Source organism: Hemicordylus capensis, chromosome 2 (genome assembly GCF_027244095.1).
Source record: "Hemicordylus capensis ecotype Gifberg chromosome 2, rHemCap1.1.pri, whole genome shotgun sequence".
Lineage (NCBI taxonomy): Eukaryota > Metazoa > Chordata > Lepidosauria > Squamata > Cordylidae > Hemicordylus > Hemicordylus capensis.
Genome location: NC_069658.1, coordinates 211,102,586 through 211,127,476, shown reverse-complemented (window position 1 = coordinate 211,127,476; position 24,891 = coordinate 211,102,586). Strand labels below are relative to the sequence as shown.

Here is a 24,891-nt window from a genome sequence, read left to right as displayed (position 1 = left end):
ATGTTGTCTTCCAGTGGCTAACCAAAAGCTGTTGACGTGCTTTATAGTCCAAGCTGATAACTCTCAGCTGGCAGGGATTCAAGGCTTATCAGCCCTCTACAAGAGGCGTTCACTTCTCCTGATAGTTTCCAGCTGTGCTCTTTGTCTTGTGACGTGCCTCTGCTGTGGAGTCAGTGGGGGTTGCCTGCACAGCTCATCTTCTGATTCGTCCGTCGCTGTCTCTGCTGCCTCAGACTGCTATGCCTGCTCTGAAACATCAGCCGGACCTGCCTCAGCCGTCTCTTGGGAACTGACAGCCAGGCACTGCCCCTCAGACACCCCTACATAAGAACATAAGAACAGCCCTGCTGGATCAGGCCCAAGGAAGCCCATCTAGTCCAGCATCCTGTTTCGCACAGTGGCCCACCAGATGCCATTGGGAGCCTACAGTCAGTAGTTGAGGGCATGCCCTCTCACCTGCCATTACTCCCCTGCAACTGGTACTCAGAGGCACCCTGCCCTTGAGGCAGGAGGTGGCCTACAGCCCTCCGACTAGTAGCCATTGATAGACCTCTGCTCCATGAAGTCATCCAAACCCCTCTTAAAGCCATCCAGGCTGCATCGGCTGAAAGGCTGTCAGCGTCCCCTTCCTCCTCGCTATCTGAGCAAGGGCGTGACAGAAGCAGAATCACATCCCTGGGTCCTCTGGGCCATCCCAAGAAACGTTAAATGGTAGAAGGAATCCACTCCCCAAGTAGCATAGGGCTACTTCACAAAAACTAGCTACTTCGCAAAGACTTATGAATCGGCTGCTTCACAAAGACTTACGAATCGGCTGCTTCGCAAAGACTTACGAATCGGCTGCTTCGCAAAGACTTACGAATCGGCTGCTTCGCAAAGACTTACGAATCGGCTGCTTCGCAAAGACTTACGAATCGGCTGCTTCGCAAAGACTTACGAATCGGCTGCTTCGCAAAGACTTACGAATCGGCTGCTTCGCAAAGACTTACGAATCGGCTGCTTCGCAAAGACTTACGAATCGGCTGCTTCGCAAAGTCTTACGAATCGGCTTCTTCGCAAAGACTTACGAATCGGCTTCTTCGCAAAGACTTACAAATCGGCTTCTTCGCAAAGACTTACAAATCGGCTGGAGTTGTTGTTCCGGACCGTCTTGGCATTCCCAAAGGCTTCGAGGAGTGGATTGGATTGGAGAATGATGTCTTTGACATGCTGGCAGGACAGGGAAATGAGAAACTTTAGCAAGAGGTAGGCAGATTACAGTCTGAACAATATGAAACGCAGACAGGTCCAGGGAGCAGATGAGAATATGGGAGCTTTGTCAATGAGACGTACCTGCACTTTTTCTCCACCCCCCGACACTTTGGAAATGTAGCCCATGATGTATTTTGCCGCCACTGTCTTGCCAGCACCACTTTCGCCACTAGAAAAAGACACACACACACACCACAGCTACCCGTAAGCTATGAAACAGGACGGATGCCAAAACAGAGAATCGAGGACGTGTTGCCCCACATAAGGTGCCCTCATCTTGCTCAAGAGCGCTCCTGCTTTCAGCTGATCATACTGATGCAAGACATGCTAGAGTTTTCTGACTGATCTGAGGCTATAGGAAGCAAGAGGACAGGGCCATGCCCTCCTGTTTTCTTAAACTGCTCTGCCCTCTCTCCTTTGCTGCCCCTTATATCTGAAACCTCCTCCCAGAGCTCCATGGGTTTCTTGATCCCTTAAATGACACTCTCCCTTCTCCCATGCTGCCCCTTATGCCTGGAACTGTCTCCCAGAGCCTGACATATTTCCTTCTTCCGTAAATGGCTCGGCTCTTTCCCCCTTGCTGCTCAGTATACCTGAAACCCCCTCCCAGATATTTCATGCTCCTTTGATCCAGCCCTTGCTCCTTTGCTGCCTTTCTGCCTGGAGTCCCTGTCCGAATATATCCTGCTCTCCTAAGTGACTCTGCCCTTTCCCCATTGCTGCCTGTTATACCCGAAACTCCATTCATAAGAACAGCCCTGCTGAATCAAGACCAAGTCCAGCAGCATCCTGTTTTACACAATGGCCAACCAGATGCCTCCAGGAAGCCCGCAGGCAAGAGGTGAGGGCATGCCCTCTCTCCTGCTGTTGCTCCCCCTGCAACTGGAATGGAGAAGCATCCTGCCTCTGAGGCTGGAGGTGGCCTATAGCCCTCAGCCTAGTAGCCATTGATAGATGTGTCCTCCATGTGAATGTATCTAAACCCTTCTTAAAGCCACCCAGGATGTTGGCCGTCACCACAGCTTGTGGCCGAGAATTCTATAGGTGCTGTGTTGTGTGAAACAGTGCTTCCTTTGGTCGGTCCTGAATGTCTTGGCAATCAGTTTCATGGGATGACCCCTGATTCTAGTGTTATGGGAGAGGGAGAAGAATTTCTCTCCATCCACTTGCTCCGCACCATGCATGGTTTTATAGACCGCTATCATGTCTCCCCGCAGTCGTCTTTTTTCCAAACTAAAGAGCCCCAGATGCCTCATAAGGAAGGTGCTCCAGGCCCCTAATCATCTGGGTTGCCCTCTTCTGCACCTTTCCCAGAGCTCCATAGATCTCATGTTCCCTTAAACGACTCAGCCCTTTCTCTCTTGCTTCCCCTTCTGCCTGGAACCCTCTCCCAGAGATCTTCTATTCCATTAACCAACTTCTCTGTTTCTCCCTCGCAGCTGTTTCCCACTCTTATTTAGATTTATCTCCCAGAGTCCCCAGGGATGGAACTCATCTTTGAAGAATGACTGTGCCAGCAAAACACACTAATATTTTAATGGCTTTGTAACCCGTTGCCATGAGATGCAGTCTCTCTTCGCCCCCATGTCTCGGGTAGTCTGCGTCTTATTTTGGAGCATGACAAGGACCTAAAGGGGGAAGTTACCCCACACCCTGCAATCACTGTTGCAATGATCTAACCAGGAAACCAAAATAAGCAGAACTTGTGCAAAGCTTGGAGTCTGCATCAGATATGCAAACCTGTCCTCTCCCTCTCTGTTCCCATAGTCCTCCCACCAGTTGGGAACGCAGATGCTGATCTACCTGATGATGACACATTGGTTCTCGCCATCAATGAGCATGTTTCGGTACATGTTGTCTGTTAGCGCATAGATGTGGGGAGGGTTTTCGTACTGAGCCTAGAACAGAACCAGAGATGCGCAGTCAAGACCAAAATAACCAGAATCGGAATTCTGCACGCCGGAGAGTTCTTTAGGTTGAGTACTGCAGCCTAAAGAAATGATGCAAACAGGCATACTTCCTCCTCTTTGCCGCCTGTGCTGATTTGCATAATTTATTTATTTAGTCGGGCGTGTGTGTGTGTGGGGAGAAAACTGATTCCCAGAACCCCCAGGAACGTATATCTGCCCAACCTTCCGGCTTCCAAGATTTCAACTGACATTATCCACAAGACTAAGAAAGCATGTCTTCACTCTATGAGGACTAGGAATCTGTTCTCTAATTTTTATCCAAAAGTCAACATCCTCAGGAAGCCGAAGTCTACGCCCTTGACACATTTGACCATGAATTCTGCACCTTGACATCATGGCAACTGCCATGAGGCTGCAGCTGAGATGAGAAAATACAAGCTCTCTGAATAACAAATGGAGAGAATCCACCTCTAGTGGTGCAGTGGGGAAATGCTTGACTAACAAGGGTTGCCGGTTCAAATCTCCACTGGTACTATATCAGGCAGCAGTGATAGAGGAAGATGCTGAAAGGCATCATCTCAAACTGCATGGGAGGAGGCAATGGCAAACCCCTCCTGTATACTACCAAAAACAACCACAGGGCTCTCTGGGCGCCAGGAGTCGACACCAACTTGACGGCACACTTTATCTTTAAAAAAGAAAACCCAACTTTTTCATTGCTCATTCAGAGTGCTTGGTACCCTGTTTTGTTTATGATCCCCCTTGTTCTAAAATGGATACCCCACCCCATCCTTCATTCCCTTTCCTTACCGCTCCTTGGTACAGCTCAACTTCCCGGTCCGTGAAATAGGGCATTTGCTTGAAGGGGTTGATAGAAATGAGGACCGGTCCAATGTAGGTCTGAGCATCATTTGTTAAGGTCCAGAAAAATGTCCCTTGCATTGGCCGTGGCTGAGACACACATGGGGTCCCCAAAGACTAGCGTTCAAACAGACAGTGGTGTCCATCACCCAAACGGATAATTTGGATTTAGGAGGGTATCGAGTTTTCATGTGCATATTCAAAATGTTGCTCCATTCCTTTTAAATTGTTGGCTTCGATCCTGATGATCATGTTAATTGATTGAATGTGTCCTCATTAAATGGTCTTGCGTTTGTAAGCCCTCTGGGGCAGGGAACCATTTTCTCCTGCCTTGCTACGTGAACTGCTTTGAAAATGTCTATAGAAAGCAATGAAGATTTTTAAAATATGAATACAAATATGAATAAATTGCTTTGTATTGTATTTTGTATTTTCTGCCCTCCACCCCCTGGTCTATTACGATTTAATGTTTTATGTGTTTTTATTTTATGTTTTAATGCTGTATTGTGAGCCTCCCAGAGAATAATTTGTTATGGGACAGCTAACAAATAAACTTGATTTATTATTTATTATTATTATTATTATTATTATTATTATTATTATTATTATTATTATTAATGTATACTGTCTCAAGTGCTTTTCTGTAGAAAAAGGTGATGCACACGTTTTTACACTGAAATTAAAAACAACAACATTTTCTAGGAGATTCAGATGAGATATTTGCTCCCTCCCTTGAAGTGGCTGAGGAATTCCTGAGGGCACACAGACTGATTCTCTCATCATACGCAGACTCCAGTCGTCGAAAGATACTCTGAGAGTAACAATCAAATCAATAAGAAAACTCACAAAGATCACACAACCAAATCCAGACAGTTGTGGGAATAAAGAACACCGATGATGAAGGGATTATTCAAAGCTCTTGTAGCCAGGAGTTCCACCGTCAAAGAACCCTCATTAAAAACACCCTTGGTCTTACAGTTGTGGGAGGTGGGTGAGTGCAGTACACTAGACTTGCTTTTCACCTGCAAAATATTTTTGCAGTGGATCTTTCTGACCAGTGATGTCCACAGCTCTCCTTCCTTCCAAGTTAACTTAGAACAGAGAACATGAGAACAGCACTGCTGGATCAGGCCCAAGGCCCATCCACTCCAGCATCCTGTTTCACACAGTGGCCTACCAGATGCCTCCGGGAAGCCCACAGGCAGGGGGTGAGGACGTGCCCCCTTTCCTGCTGTTGCTCCTTTGCAACTGGTATTTAGTGGCATCATGCCTCTGAGGCTAGAGGTGGCCTATAGCCACCAGACTAGTAGCCATCGATAGACCTGTCCTCCATGACTTTGTCTAAGCCCCTTTTAAAGCCATCCAAGCTGGTGGCCATCACCACATCCAGTGGCAGAGAATTCCATAAGCTAATTATGCGCTGTGTGCAAAACTTGCCTTTTGAGGAAATAATGGTGACACTCCCGTCGGAGAATCGGTGAGGAAAAGGCACGTGTGAGGAAACAGAGGCATTAGGGAGGCGAGACTCTCTCATGTGACAAAACAAAACTGGGCAAGAATAGTTTTATTTCCATCCCTCCTGTCTAAAAAGGTGAAGTAGCGCGGGAAACTAAAAACCCCTGGGCTGGAATGTGCTGCTAAAATATTTGTGTTTGTGTGTGTCAAATCGCCGAATACAGGCATATTGACACAACAGCAGCAGCAGAAGCAGGAAAAAAAAGTTTCATCTTCTTAATTTACAAGAAAAGGAAGAGGGGTTTCCGCCGGGGTGCGTGAGTTTGCTCCACACAGCAAGAGAACCTGACCGATCTGAATAAGCTGTTTCCACCAGAGCCAAAACCGATGCACCTCCAAGCTGAAAATACAAGCCTTGTGAGAAACCACACACACTGTGTTCCAGCGATGTTGTTCACAAGATGTGTTCCTGGGGCAAAAAAAGAAGAAGATGTTCCCCATCTTCTTTCCACAGGTGGTCCTTCAGAGCACAGGAGCAAGGCCAGGGGGAGAGCTGGCAATCTTTCCCATGGCGATAAAAAAGATGTGTCTTCCAAGTCCGCCTTAGGCTCCTGGTCTGTGTCTTCAAAGTTTCCCCATCCTTTCTTTCTTAGGGGTGTGCACGGAACCGGCTGGTCCAGTCCGGTCCAGTCCGGTCCGAGTCTGAACTGGACATGAACCAGACCGGGCCAGTTTGGTCCGGCATCCCCTCAAACCCACCCCCCTCGTCCGCTCTGGGGGGTTCGTGATTTTTTTGATTTTTTTTTAAACCTACCCCCTCTGGGGGAATTGCTCGAGGCGGGGGGAGGGGGTCTGTGGAGGTTCCCCATCCCCCTGCTGGCCTCCCTTACTGCCCAAACTGGGCTGTATGGCCGGCTCTTCGGCCCATTCAGGCATCCCCGCTCTGGTGCGGCGGCCGTTTTGGAGGCCACTGTGCCTGAGCAATGGGCCCCTGCGTGGCCTGGGTCAGTAAAGGAGGCTGGAGCGGGGAGGGGGAACCTCTGCGGAACCCCCCACCACCTCGAGCAACTCCCCCAGAGGAGGTAAGTTAAAAAATATTAAATATTTTTAAAAATCACAACCCCCTCTCTCCCAAACGGCCGGAGAGGGGCAGGGTTCGGTCCGGGGTTCGGTCCGGGGTTCGGTCCGGGGTCAGACTGAACAGGGAGTGGGTCGGTTCAACCCCGAACAGTCGAACCGAACAGGTTCGTTTCGAACACATTCGCACATCACTAATCTTTCTACCTTTATTTACCAGTGCTCCCTAACTTGTGTACCTCCAATCTTGTGATCTTTGGCTGCCCAAACGTTTCCTGTTTCATTCTGCAATTCCATCCTTTCCCCGCTTTCTCCCCTTGTGCCTGGAACTCCTGCCCATGACACATATGAGCCCGTTCAGGGCTCCCTTTTCCCCCTTACGCCTGGGCACTTTCCAAATTAAACCCTACAACAGGGGTGAAATGCTTCGGCTTGGCAGGAACGTATTGAAATACAACCCCCAGAGTCTCAAACTCCTACAACGGGGAAATACAGCTACTTTTTTGCGATGCACACGTGCAAGGTTGTAGGACTATATCGCCAAGATAATACCCGAAAGAAGGCATCGGAAATGTGAGCGGCCCCTTGCTGCCAGCGCAGGGACTGCGGTGTCACAACACAGGAAGTATGGAAGCACACTTGGAAGATCTGTTGTGACACTGTTGTAGGGTTTAATCTGGAAAGCGCCCTGGAAGAAACTCCTGCCCATGACATATATGAGCCAACACCTTAAGACTTTGCCTCTTTCTCCCTTACTCCCCCTTATGCTTGGAACCCCTCCCTTGACACTTGTAAGACATCACCTTAAGACTTTACTACAACCGCTTATATACCGCTTTTCAACACAAGTTTCCAAAGCGGTTTACAGAGAAATAATAAAGAAAGAAAGATGGATCCCTGTCCCCAAAGGGCTCACAATCTAAAAGGTACTGGAGGTACTGTGCTAGAGGTGAGTAGGGCCAGTTGCTCTCCCCCTGCTAAATAAAGAGAATCACCACTTTAAAAAGGTGCCTCTTTGCCCAGTTAGAAGGGGTACTTTTCCACTTTCTTGCTGCCCCTTACGCCTTGAACCCCTGCTCATGCCACTTTTGCACCATCACCTGAAGACTTCCCCCTTTCTCCCTTGCTGCCCCTTATGCCTTGAACCCCTGCTCATGCCACTTTTGAGCCACCACCTGAAGACTTTCTCCCTTTCTCCCTTGCTGCCTCTTATGCCTTGAACCCCTGCCCATGACACTTTTGAGCCACCACCTGAAGACTTCCCCCCTTTCTCCCTTGCTGCCCCTTACGCCTTGAACCCCTGCCCATGACACTTTTGAGCCACCACCTGAAGACTTTCTCCCTTTCTCCCTTGCTGCCCCTTACGCCTTGAACCCCTGCCCATGACACTTATGAGCCACCACCTGAAGACTTTCCCCCTTTCTCCCTTGCTGCCCCTTACGCCTTGAACCCCTGCCCATGACACTTATGAGCCACCACCTGAAGACTTTCTCCCTTTCTCCCTTGCTGCCTCTTATGCCTTGAACCCCTGCCCATGACACTTTTGAGCCACCACCTGAAGACTTCCCCCTTTCTCCCTTGCTGCCCCTTACGCCTTGAACCCCTGCCCATGACACTTATGAGCCACCACCCGAAGACGTCCCCCCTTTCTCCCTTGCTGCCCCTTATGCCTGGAACTTCCATCTGTTACATCTACGAGCCACTACCTTAAGATCTTGCCTTTTCAACCCTCACTGCCCCTTATGCCTAGCGCTCCCTGGAAGACCAGGACTTCATGCCTAGAATCTCCTCTGCCCTCCCTTTAATGTGAGCACTGCCCAGTTTTAAGTAACTGTGGGAGGTCGCCTCATTCCCTTTTGCGCCGGGTCTGTTTGAAGAACCCCTTGCTTGGGAAATGAGGCGCAGGCAGAAAGGTCTGCGGGGGAACTCGAAACTGACTCAGGATGGCACAAGAGCCCAGCACTCAGCTGGGACTTCCAAATTTGGAGCAAAGGAAGTCAGAGGAAGACAGACCTTGCCACAAACCACACCAACATGTCAGCGGAAACCCATGGGAGCCGGCTGCGCATGTGAAGATGGAGGCTTTGCATGTCCAGCTGACATTTTGCTACTGTCTCTGCTATCGAGGGGGGGAGAGGGAGAGAGGAGAGAGGGAGAACGAGAACTTGGTTCACTCAAAAGAGAACTGTGGGTAAGGGTTACAGCCTCAGATGCAAACAAGGTGCTGTCCCAAGACAAAAGATCATAAGGTTGGATATGAAGTCCCATCTGCTTGCAAAACAGTGCTTCTGCAAAGTTCACAAGCAAGGCAATGAAGACCAGGTTCACAAGACAGGGTATAGAAATGTATTCAATAAAAAAATAAAAAATAAAAATAAGTTCACAAGCGAGGCAATGAAGCCCCATTGGCTTCCAGAGCAATGTTTCTGGGAAGTCCACAAGTGAGACACAAAGACTTCTCGTGTTGTTTGTTCTGCCGCCTGTAATTACAGATACACTGCCTCTGGACATGGAGGTTCCAATTAGCCCTCGTGACTAATTAATCCTCTTTGACAGACATATACTCTGTGGATCTGTCTACTTTTGTTGTTGTTTTTTAACATCACATAGTTTTGAAACTTTATGTTCTTGTTCCCTCTCTCTCCCTCTCTCATATGTATGTGCAGGAAGGAATGCTTCTCCTAAGAAGAGGCATTCTCCCTCTTCTCTCACACATGGGAGGGAAAGTCTCTTCTCAGATGAGGCAATCCTCTTTCTCCCACATGCAGGAGGGAATGCTTCTTTTAAGAAGAGACATTTTCCCTTCTCACGCACATGGGAGGGAAAGTCTCTTCTCAGATGAGGCAATCCTCTTTCTCCCACATGCTGGAGGGAATGCTTCTTTTCCTGTGGCACCTGCTGTAACATATAATGGCACCTCATAAAAGCAAAGGAAGTCTGCTCCTTGTCTTCAGTTTCAAATCACATACAAACTTGTTGCCTATTCCAAATGCCAATTTCATCCATTAAAACTAATCTGTGATAAACCGAAGAAGATTTCTTTCATCAGGTGACTGTCCAAGCAGAGGTGCACCTAGGTAATTTTGGAGCCTGGACCTAAAGGCCTTTGGAGCGCCTCCACTCTCTGCAAATTAAGCATCATCATGCTCGGCTGGGCGACCACATCACTTGGGACAGACTAAAGAGGATTTGGGGGCCCCCAGGGACTATGGAGGCCTTGGACTTTGGCCCGGAAGTCCAGGGGTAAGAGCATCTCTGTGTCCAAGTATTTGTTGCAATATCTATGGGCAATTGTGGAGATGAAGGAGAATTTCATAAATTCCCAGAAATCTCTGAAATGAAACGCCACTAAGTCTCCCTGAAGCCTTCTTGGTGTGTATAATAATACCATCCTTATTATTTTGTGTGAAAGCTTTCCCTTGCGAGATAATTAATATTTGACCTACCTTATAGGGCTGTCGTAAAGAATGCCGAGAAATTGGCTGTGAGACTCCAAACACACTCAGGATATCCCCCCCACCCCCGCAATTCTTTAGAAATAAAATCAAAGGATACAAATATGTAATCGTCCATGAAGCGCTTCTTTAAGTTTTCCACAATGGCGTCTTCGTTGATTTTGGAGAGGAGGACCATGTCGTCCACCCCACTCTGTTTGACATTGTGGCTTTGCCAATGGAATCGCTCCTTGCTGCCCTACATGGGGAGGAGAAAGAGAGCGAGGAAATGATGGCTCCCTAGTGTTCATCAGGAGACTGCCCCTGGATGTGGAGGCTCCATTCGGATGTCATGGACAATGGCTATGGATCGACCTCTTCTCCACAAGTCTGCATAATCCCTTTATTTTTCAGAATGCAAATCTAAACTTATAAAGCAGCTTCCCATGTATCTAAGTTGCTTTTGTAAATCTTCAGGAAAGCCAACAAGCATCAAGATCCCAGTGTATGCCTATCAGAAGTTTTATTCAGCACTTTATGGTTTCTGAGTTTTTTGTTTTTAAACTATTTTTCAAATATCTCTCCGGCCAAAAGGAATAAAGGGGCACTTCAAGACTTGGTGTTTAGTCTGGAACTGTGATACTGTATTTATTGGGTACAGGTGTGCACTACACAATGCAGTTCTCCATCTTCTGTCAGTCTGTACTTTTGATGGAACTGCCTTGGGGATGACTGGTCAACACCCCCAGTTTGGGTGAATATGGGGAATTTAGCTCAAAAGAGGAGGCAGTTCCAAGCAGTTTTAATTTGTGCAAGTGTCTGAACTCAAGAAAACTGGCTTGGGAGAGGGGTTTTAATTAACAAAAGGAGTTTATTGTAAGAACAAATAAAAGTAGTTTTTGCTACAGTAAGAATGCAAACCCTACAAGTATCTTTACTCCAAGTCTGAAGAGCTTGTGATGGGTGGATCCACAGTATCTCTAGCCTGGATATTCATTAAAATGATGTGGTATAGCCCTGAGATGAAAGATTGGACTGTACCACTTCAGGGCTGGTAAATCCCTCCTGTATTCTACCAAAGAAAGCAACAGGGCTCTGTGAACAGCAGGAGTAGAAATTGACTTAACTGCACACTTTACCTCTACCTTTTACTTCAGGGTGCATGTGGGAATCAGGTTTTTGAATGCTTTTTAGCATCCCCCTTTCAAATTTGAGACTAAAATGTGGGAGACCATATATGCCACCCGGAGTTCCTTAGAAGAAGAGTGGAATACAAATGTGAAAAATAAATGTCAAAGTAATTATTTCTTTGTTTCTCGGTTGTTGAGTGCAGGGGGTTCTCAGACAAGGGTCCCCAGGTGTTGGACTACAACATCCATCACCCACAGTGGTTTTTTGGCTGTGGATGATGGGAGCTGTAGTCCAGCAACCTCAGAGGGCACACATTTGAAAACCTCTACGGTAATGAATGATGCTCCCTGCAGGGATCAGTCATGGATGGCTCAGTCAATAGAGAGGCGGCAATTTTGGGGACTGTTGGAAAACCCAGTCTACTTCTGAATTCTTACAGGGACCTTGTGCTGATTTTGTATGGGAAGTGGGCTTGTTTTTGTATTTCCCTTCTAAGTTACTTTCCCCCACCCTACTGGAACAAAGCAGCTTTTATTCTAAGTTTGCGTCAGATGTGTGGACAGGGGCTCAATTTCAGTGCTTGCCCTGGGCGCTATTTTCCGTAGATATGCCACTAACAGAGGCTTCTGTTATGCCCCACCTCTTCTCCCTTGATGTGTGTAGGGGCTGTTGCCAGCAATTTGCCGTTTTCCAATATCTTTCAAGAGAATGGCAAAGCCCGCTTTCCCCGTTCATTTTCCTGATTGTGCAAAAAGGGTTGACTTTAGCACGGCAAAAGGTAAATAAACTTGTTTGGGCGGCAAGTGCAAATGCAGAAGGTTCCCTAAGAGGGCTCTGTTATTGACCACATCATACATTTTCAAGGTGTAAAGTTCTTTACAATCATGTTTGTCCTCACAAGAATCTTTGGAGAGAGATCACTGTCTGTGCTGAGCATCTCCAGTGCTTGAATTCTCGTGGGGAGCAGGCGGGCAGGCGGGCACGTTTGTGCCTGGAGAAGGGAGGATGGCAGTGGGTGAGGAAGAGGAGAGTGTGTGCTCTCTCTCTTGGGGCTTCTCGCCTTGTGCAGGCACAACACTGGCTCTACTACAACCAAGTCAGAGCAGAACTCATTGTCTGATGGTCCAACCGCCTCCCTGGAAGGTTTCTTGCATCTTATGTATTTAAAGAAGTTTTTGTTATTCCCTTTGATGCTTTTGGTTAAATGTTCCTCAAACTCTTTTTTGCCTTCCTTATTGTCACCTTGCATTTCTTTTGCCAGAGTTTGTGTTCCTTTCTGTTCTCTTCTTCTGGACAGGCCTTCCAATTTCGGAAGGAAGTCTTCTTCCCGTTTATGGCTTCCTTGACAGTACCCGTTAGCCATGCTGGCATCCTCCTGGACTTAGTGGTACCTTTCCTCCTTTTGGGTATACAAACTAACTGGGCTTCTAGTATTGTGGTTTTGAGTAAACTCCATGCACTCTGGAGCGAAGGGACTCTCCTGATTTTCCCCCTCAGCTTTCTTTTCACCAGACTCCTCATTTTGGAGAAGTTTCCTCTTCTGAAATTCAAAGTGTCTGTGTTAGACTTCCTTGGTGATTCTCTCCCCACATGTATGCTGAATTGGATCACACTATGGTCACTGTTCCCTAAAGGGTCGATGACACTGACATCACGCACCAGGTCCTGGGTGCCACTCAGGATTAAGTCCAAGGTCGCCTTCTCTCTGGTTGGTTCCATGACCAACTGTTCTACAGCACAGTCATTCAGCTTATCTAGAAATTTGACCTCTTTGTCATTACCTGATTGTGAATTTACCCAGTCTATGTGTGGGTAATTGAAGTCACCCATGATTACAGCCCTGCCTCTCCTTGACGCCTCTCTGATTTAAGAACATAAGAAAAGCCCTGCTGGATCAGGCACAAGGCCCATCTAGTCCAGTATCCTGTTTCACACAGTGGCCCACCAGATGCCTCTGGGGAGCCCACAGGCAAGAGGTATGTGCATGCCCTCTCTCCTGCTGTGGCTCCCCTGCAACTGGGGTTGAGAGGCAGCGTGCCTCTGAGGCTGGAGGTGGCCCACAGCCACCAGACTAGTAGCCATTGATGGACCTGTCCTCCATGAATCTATCTAGGCCCCTTTTAAAGCCATCCAAGCTGGTGGCCCATCACCACATCCCATGGCAAAGAATTCCATAGATTAATTATGTGTTGTGTGCAAAAGTACTTCCTTTTCTTGGTCCTAAATTTCCTGTCCTTCAGTTTCATGGGATGACCCCTGGTTCTAGTGTTCTGAGAGAGGGAGAAAACTTTCTCTTTGTCCACCCTCTCCACTCCATGCATAATTTGATACACCTCTATCATGTCTCCCCTTAGTCGCCTCTTTTCCAAGGTAAAGAGCCCTAGATGCTGTAGCCCTGCCTCATAAGGAAGGTGCTCCAGGCCCATGATCATCTTGGCTGCCTTCTTCTGCACTTCATCCAGTTCTGTAATGTCCTTCTTAAGATACGATGACCAAAGCTGTATGCAGTACTCCAGATGTGGTCACACCATAGATTTGTATAAGGGCATTATAATATTAGCATTTGCCTCCTGCAACTCCCAGTCACTGTCAGTGTTTTCATCCGGAGGGTGATAGCATGTCCCCAGCCTTGTATTGTCACCCACTGAGTTTCTGTGGAGGACTCCGGTCCTCCTAGGTTTTCTACCTTGTTAGATTCTATCTCTTCTTTAACCTACAGTGCCACCACCTCCAAGGCGTCCCTCCGTGTCCTTTCTATAGAGTTTATATCCAGGGATAGCACTGGTTCTCACTGTTCCAACATGCTTTTGATATGCCCACTAGATCTATTTCTGCGTTAGCAACCAAGCACTCCAGCTCCCCCATTTTGCCTCAGAGGCTTCTCCGCACACTTCCCCACTAAACTCCACACAAAACTCCAGTGCCCTGTTTGCTATCCCTGTTTGCTAAGCTCTGTTCGCTAAGTTCTTGGGCCTTCACCTCTTATATAGAGAGTAGGCTTCAAACTGAGACACAGGAATGTGGCTCACCGGAATGTGGGCCCTCCCACAACCCTAGCTGACTCCTCCCCCTCCAGGCAAGAAGAAACAACAACTGAATGCCACAGAGCCCCCAGTGCAGGCCCTGGCAAATAACAAACACAGACACACAGACTAGGACTTCTTCCTTGAAGAGAAACCCGCCCCTCAAAATGTCCCCTCTTCCTGTTAGTTATTTTGAAGGAGGAGAAAGGCTTGATGTTGTTCTGTTTAGAAAAGCTTGCTCACCTCCTGAATCTGCTTTTGCTCTTCCCAGAGTAGGCTTCAAATTCATGACAGAGAGAAAGCAATGATTTCTACTTTAAACTTTCCTGCCTCTTAGATGGTGTGGGGTGTGTGCGGAGGGCGGGGGAACATGAGGTGATGAAAACATTCACTCACAAAGGCAAGTTCACTATAAAAATCAGCAAAGATTTGGGTCAGATTCGGCAGGTTCGGCTTAAGCGTTCTGCTGTTTGATCCGCCTCCTTGGCAACTTGTAATGCCGTTTTTCCATAACCAGCTGTCAAACGAACAACAACAACAACAAAGCTCTCTCGCCTCCTCTTCTGAGATCTGATTGGTTGGAGGAAAAACCAGAGCAAGCTGTGAGAACTCACAGGAAAAAGATCTGCCAGGGATTGCGGAAAGGAACGGAACCTCTGTGAACTATCCATTTAATCCCCCAAATTAAACATCTGCGAATCCGCTGCGAAGCAGATTTGCTCTTCAGATACCCCGTGGCATGAAGCCATGTGTGGATAACTCCCAGGTGGTTATTGAAAGCAGCCCTGCAGATGTTAATGGCTTGATTTTGTGAAAAGTATTGGAAAACATACTGAGTTGGGGGTAGGGTAGGATTGTAAAAAATCAGGATTGTAAATAAAGGGGTTTTTTGGGGGGTAAATTTTACTCCTCCTCACTTAAGGAGAGGAGAGCTGGTCTTGTGTTAGCAAGCATGCATTGTACCTGTTGCTAAACAGGATGTGCCCTGGTTGGCTTTTGAATGGGAGGCTACATGGGTGAGCACTGTAAGAGATTCACCTGAGGGGATAGGGCCACTGTGGGAAGAGCACCTGCTGGCTTGCATGCAGAAGGTTCCAACTGGAGCCTCTAAGATAGGGCTGGGAGAGAGTCCCACCTGAAACCTTGGAGAAACTGCTGCCAGTCTGTGTGGACGATACTGAACTAGGTGGACAATGGTCTGACTCAGTATGCAGCTTCCTCTGTTCACAATTCTGACCCCTGCTAACTGAGCAAAGAGGCACCTTTTTAAAGTGGCGATTCTCTTCATTGAGCAGGGGGAGAGCAACTGGCCCTCTCCATCCCCAGCACAGCATCCCTCCAGTGGCTGTGGCTGGTATCCAGCTTATGTTTCTTTTTTAGATTGTTAGTCCTTTGGAGGACAGGGCGCCACTTTTATGTATGTCTATATAAACTGCTTTGGGAACCTTTGTTGAAAAGTGGTGTATAAATATTCGTCCATCCATTCCATTAATTCATAATCCTTCTATGATTGGGACGGTAGGCTAGAAACCCCAAAGAAAATCTTTTCCTATATTCTCAAGCTTTTCTCTCTCCAAATTTACACGTAGGCCCCAAGTTGGGGGACTTGCAGACAAAATCCTTTCTCAAGCAGCCGCTGAAATTTCTGCCCCACGCTTTGGGCTGCGCCGTCTGCCTGGTTTTGGGTTTCCATTCTGGTGGCCCTCTAGGTGTGCACAGGTTTCCAAGCACCGTCCGCCTCCGTTGAATGCTTGCACCGTGCAAGAAGTCTCTCTTTGGAGGTTTCGCCAGCGAGACTTGAAGCGCTTCAGTTAAAAGGAAGGAGGAAAGGAGAACTGGAGTGGGCTTGTGGGATGTTGTGAAAATGGGTGGGGCACTTCCTCGGACCGGGTTTCAAACGGCTGCAGGGAAGGGAGAGGAGAGCTGGTCTGGTGGTAGCCAGCATGACTTGCCCCCTTAGCTAAGCAGGGTCTGCCCTGGTTGCATATGAATGGGAGGCTAGAAGTGTGAGCACTGGAAGATCTTCCCCTCATCAGGGGATGGAGCCGGCACTCTAGGAAGAGCAGAAGGTTCCAAGTCCCCTTCCTGGCTGCATCTCCAAGATAGGGCTGAGAGAGATTCCTGCTTGTAACCTTGGAGATGGCGCTGCCAGTCTGTGTAGACAATACTGAGCTAGATGGACCAATGGTCTGACTCAGTATATGGCAGCTTCCTATGTTCTTAAGGGGAGGCCCGAATTCAAGAACTAGCAGTGGTGTAGAGTTTTAGGAGCAGGCAGGGTGGCAGTCCTGGTATTCCCCCCCTCCCGCAGGGTCCCAGCAGGGATGCAAAGCCCTTGGCTTTCCACGTAGAAATAATGTGCTTTCTATGTGGAAATGATTTATTATTTATTAATAAAGCAAAATAATCTTGCTTTTCCAACCATTTATTTTCCAACCATTTATTCCATTCTTAGGAACATAGGAAGCTGCCTCATACCGAGTCAGACCCTTGGTCCATCTAGCTCAGTATTGTCTACACTGACTGGCAGCAGCTCCCCAAGGTTTCAGGCAGGAGTCTTTCCCGGCCCTTCCTGGAGATGCTGCCAGGAATTGAACCTGGGACCATCAGCATGCAAGTCCTATGGTGGATTAGTGTCAGGACATCCTAAAACAAATGACAGGGACTGCTCACTGAAGTGTACTGGTTCCCTCCAAATGGCCAAAGGAATGCATGGGCTTGGAAGGAACCAATGTCTTTCAGTGGGCATTTCCTGTCATTCACTCATTTTAGAATGAGCTCCCTGTTGAAATAAGAGCCTCCCTATCTCTGGCAACTTTTAAAAAGGCCCTGAAGACGCATGCATTCACCTAGGCTTTTAATTAGAGTTATGGTTTAAATTTTTAATGCTGGTTTTAAATTATTGTAATGTTAATGTTTTTAATGTTTAAATGATTTTAATTGTTTAATTGATTCAGTTTTGATTTTAACTATTAGTTGATTTTGATTGTTGTAAACCACCCAGAGCTGTTTCTGGAGGGGCGATATATCAATCAATCAATCAATCAATCAATCCTAGTACATTCCCTAGGATCGGCCGGATCCTTGACTTCTTGTAACATAACTTCCCCCCCTGCAATTACTGCACCAATCTAAGTGAGGGGTGTGGCCATTGCGATGGGCGTGGCCTTGGGGGTGTGGACATCAGGGTGGGTGTGGCTACGTGGGCCGTCATGGAGAGCACCCGCTGTTCCGAATCTGCGACGACATCACTGAGACTCAGCGGCATCAAACGCCTCTTTGGTGTTTCCTCCCCTGACCTCCTTTCCTTTTCTGAATAAGGAGGCCTCAGTCCTGTGGCCTGCCCCTCCTACGAGGGCAGAGCAGGACTTCCGAGACAGGAAGAGGCACTCCTTTTTGTGGTTCGGGCACACTGATACGAGTACTTGGTGGTGAAGGCTGTGGTCCTCGTTGAGGCGAGAGCCTCGTGTCGAGACGGCCTCTCCAGGTGCAAGGGGAAGCAGCAGGCCCACCTTGCGAAGAGCCCTCTCGTTTTCAGAAAGACATGGCGGGGAGTCCATGTGTGGAGTCTGCGTGTGTGGAAGGTGCAATTCGAGCCGGACTGGATTCACAAGAATTCCTTCCGCGTAGAAAACAGCATTTCCGGAAAAAGAATCGGAATCTAGCCTTCTCCCCGAGACCCTCACTTTCTGTCCCTTTTTGCCCTGAAGAGCAGTCTGTACTGTGAGCAACCAGCTGACGTCCAAGGTGGTACAGTCCAGACAAGGTGGTACAGTCCCATCCACAGGTGGTGCAGTTGCATTCAAGTGAGCACAAGACCTTACCGTCCCCTCAGTCTTGGGCGCTGCCAAAAATTTTTAAAAACACCTCTCTGCTTTTGGTGCTGCTTAGGTCTGAATGAAACCACTGCAGGGGCTTTCGGTCTGACGCTTCCAGGCGAACCTGAGCTAAATGCTGCTCTCGCACCGTGGAAATGCAGCAATTTCCAGAGTGCGACTGTGCAGGCTGGTTTAACACCTCAGCATGGTTTCCAGTTTTGCTTTTGAACGCTGGGCGGTGGGGAAGTGGATTTCTCATCTCACTTCCTCAGGTCTGATCTTCCTCCCTCCCTTAGCAAACAACAGGCTATCTGCTTGCTCTGAGGTTCTGTTTACACTGCAAACTTTAGAATTTCCCATAATTCTTTGGAGGAAGCCAGGACAGCCCGTTTGGCAATGGCACTGATAATTATTTGTTGGAGGTCCTAGCCTGGTCACAAACCTACCATGCCTAAGGTTCTAGCTTCTATCTATCTATCTATCTATCTATCTATCTATCTATCTATCTATCTATCCCAGTATCCTGTTTCCAACAGGGAACAGCATAATTCTTCTGAGAGGTCCTTAGTCAGGACATGGAGCCTGCAGTTCTCTCCAGCCCTTTGGCTGCAGCATCTGTTATTTGCAGGTTGATTGCCTCTGATAATGGAGGTTTCATTTAGTCATCATGGCTAGTTCTCAATAGATCTTGGTCCTTCCCCTTATTTTTTTAAAAAAATTGAATCTCCCTTTTAAAAAACCATCTAAACTACTGGCCACTGCCACATCTTGTGGCAGTAAGATAATCTGGCAGTAAAGAAACATCTAGTGGCAGTGAGTTCTACAGTATCTTACTTTTTTGTGAAGAGGTTCCTTTTGTCTGTTCTGAATCTCTTTTAATCTGGCAGTAAATAAACATCTAGTGGCAGTGAGTTCTACAGATTATCTAACTTTTGTTTGTTTGTGAAGTTCTTTTGTCTGTTCTGAATCTCTTTTCAGCCAGTTTCACTGAATTCACTGAATTCCACTGAATTCGAGGATGTATGAGCAAAGGAGAAAAAACATATTGCTACCCATTTTCCCCACACCAGCTATCAACCAGCAGTGTGGATTTGCCCAGTGATATGGGAGTACATGTGTGTGTGTGTGTGTGGGGGGGAGTTTTCCTCCAGATTCAAACCAGTCGACAGATTTCCTAGCTTTAAAATAACAAGGAAAAAGGAGAGGTCCACCAAATGGCCACTTAGTTACGACAGCTCGGAAAAGAAGCCCTGTGTTCGAGGTGGCCTACTTTAGAGGGCAGAAATCTACTGGAGGAGGGAAATGGTTCTCCCTTCTTCGTGAGCCGCTTATGGATCTCCCAAGAACACCCCAGGGCGGGGGGCGGGGGAGGGTTGAAACAGATTTAAATAACTAAACCTAAGATCAGATGTGGAGACATTTCTCCAAAGCTCTCTGAACTTTCAGAGTTCCTCCCAAGAAGACACTGAAATACACTCTGAATTTCAGCATTCCTCCCAAGGGGAAATTTTAGGGCGCTTTCTCCGTTGCTCTCCACCTAGTCTAGCATCCCCGGGCTGATCAGAGGCCTTTGGGAAGCCTGCCAGCAAAGACCTGATGGCGATTGGCTGTCTCCCAGTATTTCCCCGGCACCTGTTCTCTTAAGATATACTGCTGCTGAACTCAGAAGCTCTATTTTTGAGCCCCCACCCCCCCGTCCAAAGCAGCCCCAGGAACACATTTAACGCTCCACCAAAGAACAGCAACACCGGATCGGAACGGGGGCAGGTGTGGTGGGGGGACTTTTGCAAGTCGTCTGACACGTTTGGTTCACAGCAAGCGAACGGTACAAGTTGGGTGTGCCCAAACAGGATGCACTGCTCTAACGTGTACCACCTCTCCCCGCCTGAACCCAGTTTGGGACTCACCATGCTCTTCCTTCAGCCGGTTCTCCAGCTTGGGCAACTTCACCCCCACCTCCGAGATGGGTCAGGGACCAGCCTGAGTCACCGACTTTCTCCGGGGGACATGACTACATCCCGGGGTATGCAGGATGCATGGGAGCTCTGTGTGTGTGTGTGTGTGTTGCCTGCAGCAGCAGTGACAGACAGAAATGCAACCACACACAACTGCCAAGCAAGTTCCTCTATCCGCCCCCCCCCCCCCGCCCCAGCCCGGCTCGGCTCTCTTCTACTTCCTCCTTCGGAGCTCATGCAAGGGGACGAAGAGAAAAAGAGGACTGGGGATGGGCCTGTAAATAATTACACCGAAGCATCATCTAATATAAAGTCTCAGTCAGAGTTGCAGAAAAGGAGACCCTTAAAAGAAAAATCAAGTTACTAGTTCAGAATGAGGTTCCTGCAAAATACAACAACAATACCCCAGCAGACTGATAGGGCAGTGGATGTTCGTGGCTCCAACCACAGTGAATCATGAGCACATCTGCCTGAAGTGGGGAGGTGCTTTTTAACATCCATGGGCCTTATCTGAACCTCCTGTCCCTTAAAGAGATTGGGCGTAACAGAGAAGACACAGACCCTGCTGGGTTAAAGTGGCCATTTGCTGCCCTTAAATTGCACACATATGGAAAGAAAGAGGTATGATATGCCTTGTGGCAGTGACGTCGCCGACACTGATTGGCTGAGCTGCTGTGATGACACCATGCACGGTTGCTTAGGGAACTAGATGGTTTGTGGTCCAACTTCTGGGGGGAAGGAGCAGGAGCAATTGCTAGTTTGGTTGGGTGTCGCTGATGATCCTCTCCTGAGGCACAAGAAGCAATGGCTCTCTCTGCCCCCAAGCAGCCCCTTTTATACATTTTGAATCTCCCTCCTTTGACCTCCCTGCTCTCTCCTCGCAGCCCATGGGGGCACGGTTGTCCATGCCAACACTTTATTTGAATGACAAAAAGCCAACCAAGAAACAGAGAGATCGCAAGCCAATTGGAAGCCAGAAGACAAATCAGCAGTTGAAAAACACGGTGACAAAATGGTGATGCGAATCGATTCGCGATGAATCGTGGGTGATTTGATTTGCTCTCAAATCAGCCTCTTCATATGAGAGGTGATTTGATTTGAATCAGCTTATTGCCCCGATTTATCGATTTGCACACAAATCGAATTGCACATCCCTAGTTTAAATCATTGCAGAGGTGCGAATCAAGAGCTCCTGGGAACTGGGGTCAGGGAGCCCAGGAGCAGAGTGAGGGTCAAGTAAATCTTAGGTGAGACCATTTGTCTACATTAAGTTGTTGCTAGGTTTGGAGTCTAGACTCGATGGGAATTTTGGTTTCATCAGCCACTCCAACTGGTTGAGGTACAGCTACATGAGGTCCTTTTACCTATTGATTTGAGCGGATCAGCTAATTCAATGTTGCTTTTATATTGATTTTACGCATGCTTCAGAGGAGGATGTCCGAGTTGAGTTGGGACTGTCCTTTCTAAAATAGTGGCATCTGAAGCAAATTTAGGAATGCCTCCCTATGAAGCAGCTCAGCATGTTTAAGGGAACGACTTCCTATGTGCTTTCGGCACGGTAGCCATGCATGGGACGAGATTATAGTCTGGATGGGGCTATTCTCTTGAAAGATTCTGTTTCTCTAGAGGTTTTCAAACAGAGGATAAATGGCCACCTGTCAGGCATCTCTCTCTCCCTGGCAGGAGAGCTGGTCTGGTGGTAAAGTGTGCCGTCAATTCAGTTCCGACTCCTGGTGCCCACAGAGCCCTGGGGTTGTCTTTGGTAGAATACAGGAGGGGTTGACCATTGCCTCCTTCCGTGCAGTAAGAGAGGATGCCTTTCAGCATTTTCCGCTGGTGCCCGATATAGTACCAGCGGGGAGTCGAACCGGCAACCTTCTGCTTGTTGGCCAAGCATTTCCCCGCTGCGCCACTTAAGGTAGCAAACATGAATTGTCCCCTTTGCTAAGCAGGGTCTGCCCTAGTTGGCATTTGAGCGGAATGCTCCAGAATGCTCTGCTCCGCATGCTGACGGTGAGAGACTGGGCTGTCATCCATGCGGGACAGGGCCTTCTCAGTGCTTGCCCCCAGACTTTGGAATGATCTCCTGGTGGCCATCCGCTCCTCAGGATCCATCACAGTTTTTAGAAAGCAAGTGAAATCTTGGCGGCTGCGGCTCTGTATTTTATGGTCCTATTGTGTATGTGTGTTGGTTTTTAAAAAAATTTAAATTAGATTTGCATTTTTATATTCCAATTTTATTGTGTAACTGTTTTATAGTCTTACAGTGTTTTAAATGTTTTGTAAACCACCTTGAGATGGTTTTAATGAAAGGTGGCATAAAAATTTCAAGATAAATAAATAAATAAATAAGACTACATGTGTGAGCACTGTGAGACAGTCCTCTTAGGGGATGGGGCCATTGCTCAGGGGAAGAGCACCAGCCAGCTTGCATGCAGAAGGTTCCCTCCCTGGCAGCATCTCCAGATAGGGCTGAGAGAGAGACAGACTCCTGCCTGCAATCTTAGAGAAGCCGCTGCCAGTCTGTGTAGACAATACTGAGCGAGATGGACCTCAGCTCCTGCCTGTGGGCTTCTCAGAGGCATCTGGTGGGCCACTGTGTGAAACAGGATGCTGGACTAGATGGGCCTCCTTGGGCCTGATCCAGCAGGGCTGTTCTTCTGACCAAGGGTCTGACTTGGTAGAAGGCAGCCTCCTATAACCTGCTGCACTTCCAAGATATCTTCCTTTTGCACATTGATTAAACCCCAGGTCCTCCTAAGGGAGCCAGACAACAGATATGCACCCAGACACGCAAAACTGGGAGGGTAAGGATTTCTTTATTGTAAAGTCATGCTGTAATCTCTCTCTCTCACTCTCACTCTCTCTCTCATATCATGGACAAAGGATTTTAAACAAATTTCTATAATAACATTATTACAATATATCTGTATATATTTATATATGAAATGGTGAAAACGGTCCCCGTTGGCTGTCTGTAAGCATGCGGCACAGGGCGTTCTGTCTGAGCAGGAAAAGAAAAATCTAAACTATCTTTTGCTAGCTGATCAAGAAAATCCATTGAGAGATTATCTAGAAACTTGTCTCCTTGCCCGACAGCTGTATCAAGAGGAGAACCAAGACCGAAATTCCGCCTAAAGGGAAATTTAAAGTGGCTTTGAAGGTTTCCTTCTCAGGCAGAACATCCAAAGAAACACAAGAGAAGCCAAAGAATTTTCGATGCTTAATAGATGCATGGCCGGGAGACAATCGGCTACATTTCTAGATTGTCGCTGGGTAGCACCTAAAGTGAAATTCAAACCAGATTTCGTGTTTCTTCCTCAGGTGAAATTCCGAGGGAAGTGAAAATTGTTCCAAAGGAACTAGCAACATTCATAGACATGTGAGTGGTCAGGGGGCATTTTGAAGAGAGGGGGAAAGGGATTTGAACCCTAACAGCTGATCTTTGAGGGACATTTTCCAGGTAAGACCCAGCAAACAGGAACCAAGCCAGAATCCCCTTGGGAAGGAACATCCCTGAAAAAGCAGCAAAGACAATAATTCAAGGTTTCCGCCACATGTACGTCTTTGTGATATCACTCCACAAAAATCATCCCTGGTAGATATATCTTTACATCATCCATCATCCAAATAAATGGGGAATCTTCCAAGACAGGAAAAACTCCACCTTTTTCATCAGAAATAAAACAAAGCTAGAGTTATAACAATGACAAAAATAGCACCAAATTATTATTGATATCCAGAAACAGAGAGGCTTAACAGGCAGGGGAGGACCCACGGGGGGGGGGGGAAATATCGAAATGTGCACCCCGGAAATCTAATTTCAAGACATGGCCGAACTTCTGGGATGCAAATGAGGAAAAAACTTTGCCTGCTGGCATTCATGCTCCATAAACACATTGGCTCTCCAGAGCACCGGCACTCCTATTTGGCGTGCATCAGATGTGGAGGAAGTTGTACTTTTGATTTCAGAGCTTCAAAACTTCCGAAGATCCACGAGTCTCCTTACCTATGCCGGAAAGCTTCAAACGTGCGCATACCACACGTGTTTTCTTGGTTTAAAACCTCCAGAAAGAACAGGAATTGCCACTTCCCCTCCTCCCTCCTCCACCATTATGTTGCAGCTAGGAAAATTTCTTTCCGTCCCACCTCCCACTCTTAAAACCAAATCCCCTTTCCCCATAAGGTCCATGACACCCCCAAAGGAGGATCTCAATGAGTGCAGGAAGATCTGGGGGACAGAACTGGCGTTCCCATGAGGAGAGGATCTGAAAAGGGTGACTTTGGGTTGCCGGTGACTTGCATGGACTCCTTTCAGCCCAGTGGGGGCTGGGGGTGAGAGTCGGGCCGTAGCAGGGCTGGTGGTCACGGTCCCCGGCTGTGCTACTAAAATAAATAAAAATGTCAGAGTTTCAAGTAATGCACTCAGCTGCACCGGGACCGGCTCTCCCCACCTCTGCCCACGGCACACCACCCATTTTTGCTGTGCCCCACTGCCCAACCCCTGACGGGGTGCACACTTCTGCAGTGGTTTCATGCTGCATCCTAAGGACCAGAGGCACGGCTCGCGGTGCTTGTTTTGAAGTCATCGGTGATGCCAGGGGAGAAGGTGGCAAGGGGCAGCGGTGGGGGGGAATGGGGCGGCTGCCCCTCGCGGGAGCCTTCCAGTCTTCTCGCGGTGCCGAGAGGACGCCCGCCCTGGTTTAACGCCCCTGGCAGGTTTTACAGCACATCTGTCGGAAGTAGGGCCGGCTGCAGAATTTGAACTTCAGCACCAAGGGGCAGTAGGCGACCTTGTTCACATCTTTGCATTCTGGAAGAAGAGGAAGAGGAAGAAGAATTAGAATTAGAATTAGAATTAGAAGAAGAAGAAGAAGAAGAAGAAGAAGTAGTAGTAAGAGAAGCTGCGGACCTTGGCTGGAACTGGCAACAGCTCCGTGCCCTACTCGGTGCTGGTGCAAAGAAGGATGGCTGCA

At 47.9% G+C, this 24,891-nt stretch overlaps 2 protein-coding genes across 7 annotated transcripts in view; both read right to left on the bottom strand.

Moving 5' to 3' along the window:
* The window catches only part of MYO1F (myosin IF), a 56,731-nt gene extending 36,699 nt beyond the window's left edge, over positions 1-20,032 (bottom strand). The window contains exons 1-6 of the mRNA XM_053288398.1: positions 19,868-20,032; positions 10,110-10,247; positions 3,972-4,061; positions 3,055-3,149; positions 1,333-1,420; positions 1,120-1,209 (exon numbers count right to left, since the gene is read on the bottom strand). Of these exons, the coding sequence (XP_053144373.1) occupies positions 1,120-1,209; positions 1,333-1,420; positions 3,055-3,149; positions 3,972-4,061; positions 10,110-10,247; positions 19,868-19,870 (504 nt within the window). The 5' untranslated portion in view covers positions 19,871-20,032. The remainder of the gene's footprint in view (positions 1-1,119; positions 1,210-1,332; positions 1,421-3,054; positions 3,150-3,971; positions 4,062-10,109; positions 10,248-19,867) is intronic.
* Positions 20,033-22,715: 2,683 nt separating this feature from the next.
* Positions 22,716-24,891, bottom strand: part of ADAMTS10 (ADAM metallopeptidase with thrombospondin type 1 motif 10) — a 69,754-nt gene continuing 67,578 nt past the window's right edge. For all 6 annotated transcript variants that reach the window (XR_008316579.1, XM_053297980.1, XM_053297983.1 and 3 more), the window contains one exon: positions 22,716-24,728. Coding sequence is in view for 4 of the 6 variants with exons in the window: in XM_053297980.1 (XP_053153955.1) it covers positions 24,619-24,728 (110 nt within the window). In the remaining 2 variants the exon portion in view is untranslated. The remainder of the gene's footprint in view (positions 24,729-24,891) is intronic.